General features: G+C 47.7%; 1 protein-coding gene across 1 annotated transcript; it reads left to right on the forward strand.

Annotated features, from left to right (window-relative positions):
- The first annotated feature begins 7,192 nt into the window (after nucleotides 1-7,192).
- CUNH9orf57 (chromosome unknown C9orf57 homolog) lies at nucleotides 7,193-10,889 on the forward strand. The gene is made up of 4 exons (XM_040980954.1): nucleotides 7,193-7,227; nucleotides 8,449-8,618; nucleotides 9,142-9,270; nucleotides 10,765-10,889. The coding sequence occupies exons 1-4, from the start codon at nucleotides 7,193-7,195 to the stop codon at nucleotides 10,887-10,889; spliced, it is 459 nt and encodes a 152-aa protein (XP_040836888.1).
- Nucleotides 10,890-16,899: the final 6,010 nt, after the last annotated feature.

Consider the following 16,899-nt stretch of genomic DNA (forward strand, 5'->3'; position numbering starts at 1 on the left):
AAGGGAATCCAGCCTTGCAAACAAGAGAACCCTCAACCAATGCAGGATAAGATCCACGCCACTCTGCAGTCTGAACTGACTCTGGTTCTGTATGACGCTCTATTGTGACAAAGTGTACTCAGCATAAATATGCCATTGTAATCATTGTAGGTGTATAATTCAGTGTCATTAAGTACATCCACAATGCTAGGTAACAATCACCATTACGAATTTCCATAACTTTAAAAAAATATGTATTTACTGTTTTTATTGGAAAGTCAGATTTACAGAGAGAAGGAGAAACAAAGATCTTCTGTCTACTGGTCCACTCCCCAAACAGCCACAATGACCAGAGCTGAGCTGATCTGAAACTCCCCCCTCCCCAATTTCCCTCTTCCCACTGATACTCTCTATATTATTACAATAGTATAGTCCTTCAGCAACAGTCATGAATCCCTCCTTCTGCTATTTAACATTGTAGATGGATGTAAGACAATCCCAAAAGGACAATATCCTATGTTCTCTTTGAAAAATGGCCACCTCCATGAAAAATACAAGATCAGTAGGTCTGTGGGTAGTCGTACTTGCACATAAAGTCATCTAGAGGAACTAGAAACTATCATATCAATACGCAAAATTACACTGCAATATGCATCTTTACTTCCGAATCAAAGATGGACTCCCAATAAAACTGTTAAATATACCTTGGCAATAGGACCCTAGGCTTTCTGCCACTGCTAAAACATTCTTAAACAACAAAAACAAAGCTGAAGGCCATCACATATTGGACTTCAAGATGTGCTAAAAGGCAACTGTAATCAAAACAACCTGATACTGACACAAAAATAGACAGGAAGATGAATGGAACAAACAGAAATCCCATTTACCCTACATCTACAGCCAGCTACTTTTTGATTAGTATTACACCAAGGAGTAAGGATTACACCAAGGAGTAAGGGGCAGTCACTTCAAAACACGGTGTTGGGAAGACTGAATCCACATGTGCACAAGTGGGAATCGAGACCCCTATTCTACATCAAGTACCAAAAAGTCAAACAGGTCGAAGATCTAAAGTCGCAACATGACATTCTCGCATTCTTGAGAACTTTAAGGAAGCTCTGGAAGACAGAGGGCCAGGCAAGGATTTATAAGACACCAGAAACACAGCCAAGTCAAGTAAAGTAAAAATAAACAATGGGAGTGCATCAAGCCCAGAAGCTTCTGCACTGCAAAGAAAACCATCAACAAAGGAAGAGTCAGCAAAAGAAAAGATATTTGCAAATTATGCAACTGATTTAGGATTACTATACAGAATACATAAAGAACTCACAAAATTCAAAAGCTGGACCGGGGAGCTGGGCAGGGCTCAGGCACTTTATCCACACTGGACTGAGGAGCTGGGCTGGGCATTTTATGCCTAATTTTATCTTTCGCAATGCATGTTCATGTATCTTGCTCAATTTTTATTAAAGTATGCTTTAATAATGTATAATATAAGAAGTCTATATTTTATTCATATTTACAGTTAAATTTTCAGAAATTTTTATATGCCAAAAAAACAATATTTTACTGAATGAATTCAAAATATCTTCTGTAGGTTTGTGACTCATCTTTCTAGACTTTATAATTTTTCATCCACAAAAAGTTTTTAATTTTCATGCTATTGCATGAACATTTTGGGGTTTTAGCACTTTTTTTTTCCTTTGCATTAAAAATCAGTTCCGGGCCCGGCGCGGTGGCGCAAGTGGTTAAGGTCCTCACCTAGCACGCCCGGTATCCCATATGGGCGCCGGTTCTAATCCCGGCAGCCCCGCTTCCCTTCCAGCTCCCTGCCTGTGGCCTGGGAAAGCAGTCGAGGACGGCCCAAAGCTTTGGGACCCTGCACCCGCGTGGGAGACCTGGAAGAGGCTCCTGGCTTCGGACCGGCATAGTATCGGCCCGTCGCGCTCACTTGGGGAGTGAATCATCGGACGGAAGATCTTCCTCTCTGTCTCTCCTCTCTGTATATCCGCCTTTCCAATGAAAAAATAATAAAAATAAATCTTTAAAAAAATCTAAAATAAAAATAAAAATCAGTTCCAATACTTTAAAAATGCTTTAAAAATCAGCTCCAATACTATTGAGGTTGTGACTTGCATTTGTCAGCTTCTAACACAGCTGAGTTACGGTCTGAGTGGCACGTGAAGCATAGCTCCAACTGCAGTTTTTCCAACATGGATCACCTGTTCCTGTAACAAACACACAAACAAAACCACTAAATGGCCATCCCGTCATCAGTGGCCTGTGGTGCCTCTCCTTCCACATACCACACTTCCAAGTGTGAATCTGTGTATTCTGGTTGAGCTCATCTCCTTGGTTTTTATGTTGAAGGAATAGCCTGCCTTTTGCTCCTCTTAGCATCAAATCCCTCTGTTGTCCTGAAAGCCTGAGGATGTGCACCATACAGTATTGCAGCTAACAGAACACGCTCACGGCACTTCTGGGAGACCGTGACGGAGGCGAAAGATGCCTGCTGCCCGCCGACACCACAGCTGCTGCTCCTGCAGCACAGGCATCCTTCGCATGGATTGCAGTGATGCTGTGTAAGCAAACCTACTGTGCCTTCATGTCTACAAAAGCATGGTGCATACAAGTATGTATGCTACAGGCTATTTAATCCTAATCACAAACAACTATTTTACCGGAACACAGCATGTCATGTTACGCCAGTAACACCCTCACATGCTTCATATTTAACACATCTCTCCTTTGCTTCAAGAAGCCCTATCTAGTGACTGATCTATACAATCCAGGTTTATGTAAGTACATTCTGTCGCGTTTGGGCAAATACGAAATTACCCAATGACACATTTCCCAGAATATATTTTGGCAATTAAACTACACATGTCTAATTCATACACACTGGAACACTTCAGCAAAGATTTACATCCCTACAATATCTGACTTCATAACTATAAGCACGTTATATTTCTAATTACTGGGTTCTTTAGTGTAGCTAGTGAGATGAAAGAGTGCCTCTGAAAGATACTTTCGTATCTTTTTTTGCATCTTTATCACCCCTGGAGCCCGTGAATGTAAACATATGAACAAAATTATAATTATTCAGGTAGTATTAAGTCTATATAGAAGAGCCATAAGATTTAAAAGCCAAGGGAACAAAGACGTGGAGAAGGTCATATGAAGATACAGAGATTGGAGTGACACCGTATACACATATGCAACATCACTCATCACAAAGAAAAAGCAGAAAGAAGCTATGCACCATCTAGCAGGAGATGGCTAAATAAGCTATGATGTATCCATTAACAGCAAATACCAAAATGCAGGATATAGTGGAGCAATTTTGAAGACTGACACCAAAGATCTTCAACATATCTTTATGCTAAAATACAAAAAGAGTACATACGATATGGCACTGTTTTTATTTTATTTTTATTTTTATTTATTTTTTTTTCATTGGAAAGGCGGATATACAGAGAGGAGAGACAGAGAGGAAGATCTTCCGTCCGATGATTCACTCCCCAAGTGAGCGCAACGGGCCAATACTATGCCGATCCGAAGCCAGGAGCCTCTTCCAGGTCTCCCACGCGGGTGCAGGTTCCCAAAGCTTTGGGCCGTCCTCGACTGCTTTCCCAGGCCACAGGCAGGGAGCCGGAAGGGAAGCGGGGCTGCCGGGATTAGAACCGGCGCCCATATGGGATCCCGGGCGTGCAAGGCGAGGACCTTTAACCACTTGCGCCACCGCGCCGGGCCCCACTGTTTTTATTAAAATGAAGATGAAAAGTACTATTATGTATAGTCCGGTAAGTAGACCAAATAAACCTTTCTTTTCCTTCTATCCTAATGAACAAAGGCTAACCACTGAGCTTGCAACTTGAGCATCTGCTCAGTTCCACAAACAATGCCTTTCTGGGAATTACAGGGACTGACTCAGGAAAGCCAAGCGAAGTTACAGAACTCCAGCCCGCTCACTCAGGGTCACCAAGCACTGCAGCTACTGTAATAGAGTCGTCAAGGGTACAAACAAGCGCAAATTCTAGCTTGGGTGAGCCTCACCCTGGTGAAGAAGCTCTTAGCATAATACTTCATCTCCTTCAGACCCTTGCCAAAAGCATTGCAGGTCATGCGCTCCTCACAGTACAGTCAGGCCAGCAGGAACGTCTCAAGGGACTGCACTGACATTTAAGATCAACAAAAACAACTTTTCAGATGCGGCATCTGTCAGTCCTGACTTGCTCAGCCTCAGTCACCCAACCCGACCACCCTCCCCGAGGAAGATGACAGCTGTTCTTGAGACGATGCTCTGCTACCCTCTTCATCCACCAGCAGCTTAGGAAAACCTGTCTCCCCGTGAACCTCAGACCTTGTCCTCATTATTCTTTTTGGCACCATTTAGAAGAACCAGACTTTCAGTAGCATTTCAATGTTACAAGTGTGTTACAAAAATGACAGCCTTCAATAAACTAGGGAATTTTTATAAAGTATTAACTAATTATATTAATTCATATATATATATTAAACGTATTGACAATGTGGGTATGCTTGAGAAAGACATCAAGTTTTGTGAAAACATAGTCAAGATTTTTGTAACCTAAATATCTTCATTTTATTCAAGAAGTATGCATAATAATATGTAACTATATATTTAGAAATAAAAAGTATTCTTAAAATTCTGCTCTTATGATTATAGGTTTTGGGCCCGGCGGCGTGGCCTAGAGGCTAAAGTCCTCGCCTTGAACGTGCCAGGATCCCATATGGGTGCCGGTTCTAATCCCGGCAGCTCCACTTTCCATCCAGCCCCCTGCCTGTGGGAAAGCAGTGGAGGACGGCCCAAAGCTTTGGGACCCTGCACCCATGTGGGATACCCGGAAGAAGTTCCTGGATCCTGGCTTCAGATCGGCATAGCATCGGCCGTTGCGGTCACTTGGGGAGTGAATCATCGGACAGAAGATCTTCCTCTCTGTCTCTTCTTCTCTGTATATCTGACTTTCCAATAAAATAAATAAATCTTTAAAAAAAAAAAGATTATAAGTTTCTCTTTCTTTTTTGTTCTTTCTTCTTTTTCTTTTTAACAAACCATAGTAGTTTATGTAATAAAAAGAGTATGCCCAAATGGCTATGCACAGCCCAATTAAATAATCACGGGCACAGTCCACACAGACATCATTAGCCAACTTACAATTACCTTAACTAATTATTTGGTCAATTTCATGGGTAAGATGACTGATCAGTGATATTCCATACAGACCAGAATGTTCAAGTGAAAATTTTTCCTGTTGTCATGGGCAACTCTTACCGTTTAAGCCGTTGGGAATCTAGCTGACCAGGAACTTGCCCGGTGGCGTCAGTTATAACAGGTTTCATCAGGTAGAAATTTCACTTGTCATGATCTTTTTAAACAAGTTCAGACTGAAGGAAACACCCATGGAGAGAACTGGTGGTATGACCACCTGAACTGGTGAGTATGATTTGCCGAATTGTGATATTTTAGCCAACCTGACAACTCCTTTCTTTTCATTTTAATTAACTACTGTTAACTATTTTAGAATGCTTTTGCTACATAAATATGCTCTTTTTCAGGGAAAGCATTAACTTTTGGAGAAGATTAAATATTTTCCTTTTGGCTAACAGTTTAAGTTTTCTGATAGAACATTATTCTGAAAGCATCCTACATACTATATTTTAAAAATTGTAACTCAGGGGGAAAAAAATGAAGAAAGGGTGTGGTGTTGAGTAAGAATAATATAACCACATTTCATGTGTTCTGAAACTAAGGAAAGTTTTCATGTGAATCTCTGGTCCCCAAAAGCTAGGAGGTTGAAGGGAGGGATACCTTAGTTTTCCTCCTTCACAAAATAAATTTATTTCTACTTTCTTAGTGAGGCTTAGTCAGTCATTTCTCTTTGCCAAGCAGGTAACACAGGAGTAACATTGTAGAGCAGCGGGTTAACTTGCCGCTTGGAATCCCTGCTCCCATATCTGAGTGCCTGGCTGAGTCCTGGCTAGCTAGTTGCTAGCTCTGTTTCCTGTCGAGGCACACAGGAAGACAGCGGTAGACGGCTAGGGCACATCACTGCTGCCCACACGGTAGACAAGGCTGGAGCTCTGGGCCCCTGGCTTTGAACTGGACTAGCCTGACCACTGCAGATACGCAGAGAACAAACCATCTACTCAAGACTTCCCATTGTATGTGCTTCCATCCATCCCTCCACCCACTGACTTTACTTTTCAAACAAATAAATATTTTTAAAATATTTGTTAACAGAAATGTGTAACTTCCCAGGAAACACTGAACGGTGCTAACACTCTTGCCCATCCTTTCAGTGTCTGGAAATCTAAGAATGAGAAGGCTTATCTTTGGCGGTGGTTTCATGTTACTCTGCATCTTACATGGTAAGTTAAGAAAACACTTAGGAAATTGCTGTGTTACAATATGACCATGTAGACACTGGCAGTAAAGAAGGCGATCTGAACAGCATTGCTCTCAAAGTCACCTTCTAAACATATTACTGGACCAATCAATTTCTTAAAAAAAAAAAAAAAAACTGACTCTTGATTATTTTTCTCTTTGGGGTATTATTTTACCATTTTTTAAAAAGATTCATTTTTATTGGAAAGGCAGATTTACAGAAAGAGAGACAGAGAGAAAGATCTTCTATCTGCTGGTTCACTCCTCAAGCAGATGCAATGGCTGGAGCTGAGCTGATCTGAAGCCAGGAGCCAACAGCCCCTTCCAGGTCTCCCACGTGGATGCAGGGTCCCAAGGCTTTGGACCATCTTCTCCTCAACTGCCTTCCCAGGCCACAGGCAGAGAACTGGATGGGAAGGGGAGCACCTATATGGGATCCTGATACATGTAAGGCAAGGATTTAGACTCTAGGCTACCATGCCGGGTTCCAACTAATTTCTCACTCTGATACTCTACCAAGTTAATGTTTAGTGCCTAACCAAGGCCTGAGTAGGCACTCCACTAATGATAATAATAAGAGGAGCTAGCATGGATTAAGCACTTGACTGAATTCCAGGTTCTGTCCTGCACATTTCATTTGCACTAAGTCATTTAATCCTCAGGACAGTCCTGTATCTTTGGTGTCATCCTTTCTCACTTCAGAGAAGAGGAAGCAGAATTGTAGGATTAAATGGAGGAACACATGCACTATTATCATTGCTAATGTCATTGCTGTAACTAATATTGCCGGAAGCCCTTGTAAACATGTCCAAGGAAATCAACGGGAAAAAGAGGCATGGGTATGGGTTTCCTGGAACTTTCCATTTTGCTCTGACTCCTCTGTGTCCCTTCACTTTGGGAGGCCTCTGGACAGTAAAGGGCTCGGTGACATGGTGAGTGTCTAAGGGGAAGTCGTGAGATTAAGTGAGCATAAACCTAGGAGCAAAACACACTCAACAGCCCTAGTATCCCACTCAAGCAACTGACTGTTCCAAGAAAATGCCAACATCTCCCACACCAGGAGGTCGGTCAGAATAGCTGGCCCACAGAAGAGCCAGACAGTTCCAGGGACACAGCGTTCTTGCAAGAACAAAGGCCTGAATCCCACACACCTTTCTCTCCTTACACCTGCCACTCAGGCAAGTCATAGAGTTATCTGAAGTGTGAGCAACGGTAAGACTTAACTGAAAGGTGTACTTTGGGAAATAGTTGAAATGACACATATGCAAATCACTTTGCAGGGTCCGTGGGATTTCTTTCATTACACAGTTTTTTACAGTCTTTTAAAGCTGCTTGTTGGTTATTTATTTGAAAGGTGAAGTGACAAAGGGAGGGGGAAATCTTTTATCTCAAATGAGCACAGCAGTCAGACCCGAGTCAAATCAGAGCAGAAGCCAGGAACCCATCCAGGTCTCCTATGTGGGCGGCAGGGCCATCGTCTTGTGTCTCCCAGGTGCACTGGCGGGGTCCCAGAGCAGAAGCCAGGAACCCATCCAGGTCTCCTATGTGGGCGGCAGGGCCATCGACTTGTGTCTCCCAGGTGCACTGGCGGGATCCCAGAGCAGAAGCTGAGAATCCATCCTGCAGGAAGCAGGTGTCCTAAATGGATGTCTTAACCCGCTATGCCCGAACACCCACAAGCACATGAGCTAAATGTGCTTAAAACGTATTGGTTGACTGGTCACTGGCTATGGGTTGCAAGTCTGCCACGCTCAGTGCGAGGACCCACGTGCCATTTGCCCTCAGCTGAGATCACATCTTGAGAGAAGTCAGCAGAGTTTATTTAATCTCCAGACTGTTATCTCTTCTCGCCACCTGTACGGCCTGGGGAGATTTAAAGTGCACTGTGCAAAACAGCTGGTGAACTCACTTCGACGTTAGCAATGAATAGGAGTGATATGGCAGTGGTTTTCACGAAATATGGAACCAAATTTAAGACAAATTTAAGACAAATTTAAGACAAATTTAAGACAAATTTTAGCTCCATTTCAGAATCTTCCAAGCGTCACAACTGTTTTTAGTGATGACAAGAACCTTATCGCTGGCCAAGGCTCCCTGAAGCAAGTTCTGACAACGCAGACTACTGACTCGGTGAATTCAGGGGCTCCCCACTGTGGTAGAACAGACTCCCTCGGCTACGGCTACGTCTCCACGTGGAAGATGCAGACTCCCAAGCCCCACCTCCCGCAGGGTCTAGCTCTGCTCTGCGGCTGCTCAGGGAATCTGTGTGGATTTCATTCACATACATTTGATATCTGTTACCTGTGTTGACGAAGTTCCAAGAATCAGTGGAATATTTCTACATACCAAACTGAATTTGAGTATTGAGGGAAAGTAACTTGTAATAAACATGCAAGAGCAACGTGCCAAACATAACTCCCATCTTGGGTATTGAAACAAACAGAGGGTATGTGACAAATTTTTTGATGAAATGACTTTGAATTAGGCCCTGAGGAACTGACTTGATCTTACCAGCGCTGTTTAGACCAACTGGCATTACTTCGGGTTGCTGTCATGCGTTCAGGATGCTTCCCATCCACCAATGCAGCATACGCTTTCAAAGTGAAAGTGATTTTAATGTATGCAAGGTTTTAGAATTACATTTTTAAACACTTATTTTAAAAGCTGAAGATCACTGATTTATTTCTGGATCTTTTCTTTCTCCCTCTCTGTTCTTCATCCCTTTCCCCCCTTATTTTTTTGGGTCACTACAGCTGGAGATGTCGGAGCCGTGATCTGCAGGCTGTGCAATCTCTCTGTCCCCTTCCATGGGTGTCTTTTAGACTTTGGAACCTGCAAAACCAAGCCTGGTCAGTTTTGCTTTACAGAGGTGCACATAAAAGGTGAGTCTCAACAGCTGACAGTATAAATATAAGCGTGCAGGGAAATCTGTGTGAGCAATTATTACAAACCGGACGTGTGCAAAGAAATGCCTTAGGACCACGTCACACAAGGACCGAGTGACGTGTCATTGTCCCCTGACAGATGAGAATCTGAGGCACAGAAAGACAAACACTGGGGTATTTCAAAAAGCTCACGGAAATCACATCCTATAAAAAACTGGACGATTTTTAAAAATTAGCACAAAAATTTAACTCCATTTTCTGCCAACTTCTTTTGTGTTGTATTTGAAAGGCAGGGAGACAGCCGGACCAATGTTTCCAATCTGCTGGCTTACTCTAAATGCTCACAGTGGTCAGTATGGTTGGAATTAAGCATCAGGAACTCCTTCCTGACTTCCTAGAGGTACCTGCTGCCTCCCGGAGAGCACTTTACCAAGCCGGACTGGGGAGCTGGGCAGGCCTCAGGCACTTTATCCAAGCCGGACTGGGGAGCTGGGCAGGGCTCAGGCACTTTATCCAAGCCGGACTGGGGAGCTGGGCAGGGCTCAGGGACTTTATCCACACTGGACTGGGAGCTGGGCAGGGCTCAGGTACTGCAGCAGAGGACAGGAAAGAGACAAGAAGCTCAGATGGCAAAATGTCCAAGGATTACAACGCTGATGTGGGAGGAGCAGTGTCCTCTCTCAGAAACTTGGCCATCTGACACGGACATGAAACAAACAAAACTGAAGCACGCTTTTGGTAGTTTGGTAGTGGCAGCTTGGGAACCATGCCACAGGGGGCAGGTTGATCCCACCTCACGTGAGGGGTGTTTTTATGCTGCAAAAACACCCCTGGCCAAACCCAGCTTCCCAGCGCATCCACAGGTGATCAGCTGTGGCAGCAACAGCAGCTCTGGACATCACCTGACATCCTGGATATGGGCAAGATGACAAATCATGCCAGGTGGAGAGCTGTTTTCCCGTTTCCAAGCTGCACGTCTGGCTGCCTTCGAGGAATGGCTCTTCCCGTCCCCCACACCACTGACTCTCAGAGTAGTTGCATTTACATGGTCTGCATTTTCCACAGTGAATATGTGCTGCTTCTTTAATAGCGGACAAAATGAAGTAAGGCCACGGTTATGGACAAGCCTCCATTTCTGAGAACTGTTTCCACAGCCTCATGGTCCCAGCATGGACACAGTCCTTCGAAAAGCTTACAGCCTGGGCAAAGCCAGGGAACAATTCTAAGGAAGTTCCCAAGTTTCTACACAGGCAATGGCAATGCCCTGGCTTCTACCATCTGCATCTCAAAGTTATTTTGCCTAATTCCACAAACTCGAATCATTGACGTGGGACGCGACGGAATGCGCCATTCCTAGCAGGAGGCCTGCAGCTCCAGTTGCGTTGGCTTTTCTGGTTTTCTTTTTTTATATTTAACAACAGTCAAGTCAGGCCAGGTAACTTGCACCTTCCAAGAGACGCTCCCTCTCTCTACCTCTTTCCTTTCCTGCAGGTGGTATTCAGTGGTATGCAATCAAAGGCTGCACAGAGAACGCATCCGAGTGCTTCCAGAGAGCTGTCACGGCTTACGAAATGCGGACCAGTCACTGCTGCAGCAACCCTATGTGCAACTTCTAAGTGCTCCTGGCCAGGCCTGCTGCCACTGCAGGATGGCGCCTCCACCCAGGCCTGCTGCCACTGCAGGATGGTGCCTCCACCCAGACCTGCTGCCACTGCAGGATGGCTCCTCCACCCAGACCTGCTGCCACTGCAGGATGGCACCTCCACCCAGGCCTGCTGCCACTGCAGGATGGCGCCTCCACCCAGGCCTGCTGCCACTGCAGGATGGCGCCTCCACCCAGGCCTGCTGCCACTGCAGGATGGCGCCTCCACCCAGGCCTGCTGCCACTGCAGGATGGTGCCTCCACCCAGGCCCTGCTGGGCACATCCCAAGCAGGATGGCACCTCCACCCAGGCCCTGCTGCCACTGCAGGATGGCTCCTCCATCAACTGAACCTCTACAGAACTCTCAGAAGCTTACAGGCCATAGGGGTTAGGGTCAGAAATTAACTTTTTTAAAAATGTTATAGTTCCACAGACTTTGGGATTACTCTGCCCTCCTCCCTAAGTTCCTTCCCCTCCAGGGAGTCCCCCGTTATTACAGTAGCACAGCGCTCTGGAACGGTCCCAAGTCCGTCACTCTACTCTCCGAGCGTATCCTGACATTGTAGGTATGGCCAATGAGGAGAGTCTGGCATCCTATTGTTAAGACACACTTCGCAGTTTCATTGGGAGTTCATCTTTGATTTGGAAGTAGAGATGCACACTACATTGTATCCTCACATCTGGATATGACAGCCTCTATTACACAGTTAATATATATCCCATTAAATGAAAAGCCATAAAACAAAATCAACAATAGGAAGAAAAATAAGAAATGTACAACAACATGAAGTTAACATGCTACTGAATGACCAATGTGTTGCTGAAGAAATCGAAAGGAAAATCAAACACCTTCTTGGTAACTTCAGCTTTCAAAGTGCCCAGCTCCTCCACCATCTGCAGGTCACCTCAGAAACGTCCCTGCTAAGCCTTCTTTCTCCTCTTTCCACTCAGAGCCTCTTTTTCCCAACTTGATTTCACTTTTACCAAGGAGTGAAAATTTTAGAAATTCTCCAGGCCACAGGACACACACCTTCTCTAGTAAGTTTATTCTACGCATTTCCATATTCCAAAACAGGAACCTGACAGTGTCCATTTGGTGTCCGAAGAAAATGGCTCCTCCTCCTGGGTTGACTTACGGCATGAAATAATGACGAATACCACAGGTCAATAACAAACCGTGAATCAGCAAAGAAGGCTTGTGGGACTGTGAGCCTCAACCGCACACAGCTGAGGGTGTGAGAGGCCAAGCTGGATTTATTCTTTCCTTCCAGATCAGCCCAGTTTTTATATTCCCATACCTTGGCCACACAGAAGTGCTTTGCCTGGTCTAATCTGGAGAGATTCAACACCCCTAGGTGAGCAGAATAGATTCCAATTCACAAGATACACTGGGCCTGTTCCCAGCCCCAGTACCCATGAGTGTCAAAGGGTTCCACGGTCATGTGTATCCCGGCGTATCACTCACTACCCCTAGCTCTTAAGCAAACCAATGAAAACTGCAGTGTCCCAGGGGTGACCCATACACTCCCCATGGAATCTGCCCCTGGGACTGGTTAGTGTCATGGCCAGACTAACCACCCACCCCCGTTCCGACTCTCACCGGTGAGTTCTGTGATCCAGCCCTAACTTCAGTAAGCTCCGCTGAGTGGTGGTCAGTTGAGATCATGCTAACTAGTCCAGCTCAGGTCTCCCATGTGGACAGTACACTGGTCTGACCCAAAACAGTCCTGTGACTGCACGCCTCCCAACTGCTCAGCTCAGCCCCTCTGCTTACCTCAAGTGCAGTGGCCTCGTCGGCGGGAGGCCCTCAGAAGTCTTTCCTTACCTGGAACACACTCTCAGTGTGCTCTCAGTGTCCTCCCTCCCCACGTCCCCTCCCTTTGCCCTCATCAGTCGGTCCCTGTGCCCAGCAGCACAGGGTTCCCAACGCGGCCCAGCAGCACAGGGTTCCCAACGCGGCCCAGCAGCACGGGGCTCCCAACGCGGCCCAGCAGCACAGGGTTCCCAACCCGGCCCAGCAGCACGGGGTTCCCAACCCGGCCCAGCAGCACGGGGTTCCCAATGCGGCCCAGCAGCACGGGGCTCCCAACCCGGCCCAGCAGCACAGGGTTCCTAACGCAGCCCAGCAGCACGGCGTTCCCAACCCGGCCCAGCAGCACGGGGTTCCCAATGCGGCCCAGCAGCATAGGGTTCCCAACCCGGCCCAGCAGCACAGCACGGGGCTCCCAACCCAGCCCAGCAGCACAGGGTTCCCAACGCGGCCCAGCAGCACAGCACGGGGCTCCCAACCCAGCCCAGCAGCACAGGGTTCCCAACCCGGCCCAGCAGCACAGCACGGGACTCCCAACCCAGCCCAGCAGCACAGGGTTCCCAACGCGGCCCAGCAGCACGGGGTTCCCAATGCGGCCCAGCAGCACGGGGTTCCCAAACCGGCCCAGCAGCACGGGGTTCCCAACCCGGCCCAGCAGCACGGGGCTCCCAACGCGGCCCAGCAGCATAGCACGTCAGCAGGCTAATCCAGGATTCCCCGCTCGCTGCCCACCCTGAAATCACACGCGTGGGGAAATCCACAGGCTCACCGTGCCTGCCAGGGCGTGAGCCCCCAGGACCCTGCTTCCCATCCCCAAATCCCCCTACAACAGGCCTGCACCCCAGTTGCCAGAGGCTGGTGGCAGAAGCAGCCAGCCTGCCCTGGTGGGCAGTGGAAGCCCAACAAATAATTTTCTACCAACTTTTAAGAAAAGCAAGCAGGCTTTTTAAAAGTTAAGAAAAACTACCCTTTTCTTTTTACCCAGACCCTACTCCACATTAGCCACATTGGTTACCTTGGGTCAGGGAGAGTCACAGAAATTTAGCTTTTGTTTTTTTGTTTTGTTTTGTTTTGTTTTTTCATATTTGTGATGTAACAGTATTTACCCAACATCATGGGAGGGGTACAAAACAAGATTATGGAACTAGTGACTAATTTCAGTGGCTTCCTGAGTCTGTTCCACGAGCCCAGGCTGCAAGTGCAAGAGAAGCAGAAGGGCCTGGAAGGGCGCGGGGTCGTCGTGCTGGTAGACAGCCGATGACTCGGGCGTACAACGAAGCCTGGACCACACGGCCTGTTAGATCCACCCAGTGCTAACATCCCAGACTCCAGACTGACTAGCACCTCCCTTGGTCGGTATTGAACAGAGACCTTCAGACGGGCCCTGGCTACGCACTCAACGCCCGCCTGGATCCGATGACCCGGGAGCCGTTTACCTGCAAGACAATCTGAGCCCTTCTCTTCCCATGAGCCAGTCGCCCTCTTGGTTCCCCCTCCCTCCTAAACTTCAATTTCCGGACGCTAGCCTTCTGCACGAAGTAGATGAAACTCACCAGCTAATCCCATTTTCTACCCGACTGAATTACGTTTACCAGAACAGCACTGAGAACACCAATCTTCCGCTCTGACTCAGACCAGGCAGCAGCCTCGCCCTCAGAACCTGCACTGCCTCCAACGCTCTGCTTGCCTGCGCCATCTGGTGGCCACACGTGACAACTGCACCCAGCATTCCCACCTCCTCCAACAAGCCCAGTGCTCCAGTATTCCGTGTCAGCGTCCTGCATGCAGCAACTAATGTTGTCAAGACACACGCAATAAAACAGTCCTTGTAACCAAGGAATACACAGAATCCTATGCCAAGTCTCATGGAGGGAGACAAAGTGTAAAACTTTGGAATGAGGGCCCGGCGCGGTAGCCTAGCGGCTAAAGTCCTCACCTTGAACGCTCCCCGGGGTCCCATATGGACGCCGGTTCTAATCCTGGCAGCCCTGCTTCCCACCTTCCCATTCAGCTCCCTGCTTATGGCCTGGAAAAGCAGTCGAGGACGGCCCAAGCCTTTAGACCCAGAAGAGACTGAAGCCAGCAGCCCTGAAACCAGAAGAGACTCCTGTCAAAGGCCTTTGAAACACGAGTGAAGACTATGGGTGCTCTGGTGGGGCATATGGACCCAAACGATGCCAGACAGAACGTGCTGGGCCATCGACAGAGTGTCAGTGACTGGAACGGACCCGCACTGTATGCTGCAAAAGGCCAAGGTGAATAAAGTCCACAGCAAACATTGTGCATCAGAAATTGGAAGTCAACAAAAGACTGACACTTGAGCCAGTGCACGGGATGGGTGCTGTTTCCTTACACTGCTGTGAAGTCCCACTGGGTTCCCGAGGACGAAGATGACACACAGTGTGACAACTGTGACTCGGGCTGCTGTTTGCGCAAGTCTGTGTAGGACACCTTCATCCCTACACTGCGCCTGGGTTTTGTGCAGCTTCTTCAGCTGGATCCATGTGGAATACCACGAGGATCCTTTAAGATTCCGCGCTCAGAGCCCGCCCCCAACAGGCGGACAGCACCCTACAAAAGTGAGAAAAATGAAACTCATGGGAAAGCTTGTTTGGGTGTAAAAATTTAAAAGCCATGAATGAGGGTTTTTTATTTTGTTTTATATATATATATTTTTGCCATGAACTTTTTAAAGTCTTTGTGTTGTGTGGAGACTGGAGGGCTGTAAAACCACGCTTTCAGGGGACCAGTGTTCCCATGTTTTGGGGCCTGAGAATTATTCAAATATAAAAACTTGGGGAGAAATGATTTACAGTAACACATCGGATTGCTGCTCATAATTTTCTTCCCGTTTATAATAAGGTTTCATCTGGCAGACTATGCACCCGTCTAGGCAGCATCGTCACCTTTAGTCATGGTCACTCGAGGGATAGTCTTTTAAAGGACTCCAGGAAAGAGGTGGCTGTTCCCTGGGAGCAACAGGGGGAGTGTCTGCCAGCCGGGAGCTACAAGAGAGCAGCCAGTGGATCCGCACAGCATCTGCCAGCCGGGAGCTACAGGAGAGCCAGTGGATCCGCACAGCGTCTGCCAGCCGGGAGCTACAGGAGAGCCAGTGGATCCGCACAGCGTCTGCCAGCCGGGAGCTACAGGAGAGCCAGTGGATCCGCACAGCATCTGCCAGCCGGGAGCTACAAGAGAGCAGCCAGTGGATCCGCACAGCGTCTGCCAGCCGGGAGCTACAGGAGAGCCAGTGGATCCGCACAGCGTCTGCCAGCCGGGAGCTACAGGAGAGCCAGTGGATCCGCACAGCGTTTCCACTACGGAGCTTACAGGAGGAGAGCCAGTGGATCCGCACAGCGTTTCCACTACGGAGCTTACAGGAGGAGAGCCAGTGGATCCGCACAGCATCTCCACCACGGAGCTACAGGAGGAGAGCCAGTGGATCCGCACAGCGTCTGCCAGCCGGGAGCTTACAGGAGAGCCAGTGGATCCGCACAGCGTCTGCCAGCCGGGAGCTACAGGAGGAGAGCCAGTGGATCCGCACAGCGTCTGCCAGCCCAGAGCTGATGCTACTGTGGATTGGTGCAAGCTGTGTACTTAGCTCTTCGCTGCCCGATCGTTACAGCTGGGCCTGCTCGGGCACACAGAAGCCCGAGAAGTCGTAGGCCCGAGAAGCGAGGAGGCCCCACCTACACTCTCACATAGAGAAGTCTTCTTGCTGCCGTGGCCTCCTTGACCTAACTTGTTCTTATTCCTCCAAGATGCCAAAGCAAAAACCCAGCCAATTCTGCCGTCTTTAATATTACCCATGTTCCACGCCACTCAAGTGCTAAGCTTCTGAACCATTCAACATTCCACATCTGCCACTGTTTATGAGGCAGCCACTGCGAGCGAATCTTTAAAAGGTTAGAGGTGGACTTGAGTGTATTTCACATGGCAAGGCACTCAGTGAAGGAAGACAGACCTGGGACTTTTCAGACCTGGGACATAACCAAGCCAGGAGCTACACTCATCCACCGTTCATTGGAATAGCATTGCCAAGTCGCCGACACTAGGTGCCAATGGCTTGAGCCACGGCATGGCTCGCTGGAGATGATGAAATACGTCTAGAAACCCATGCCTGTCATGGCGGCTTCCCACACGGGATCAAGTCCTGGTGGCTCCGCTTCCAAC

This window comes from Ochotona curzoniae, unplaced genomic scaffold, assembly GCF_017591425.1.
Source record: "Ochotona curzoniae isolate NIBS_2020 unplaced genomic scaffold, NIBS_Ocur_1.0 contig_3502, whole genome shotgun sequence".
Lineage (NCBI taxonomy): Eukaryota > Metazoa > Chordata > Mammalia > Lagomorpha > Ochotonidae > Ochotona > Ochotona curzoniae.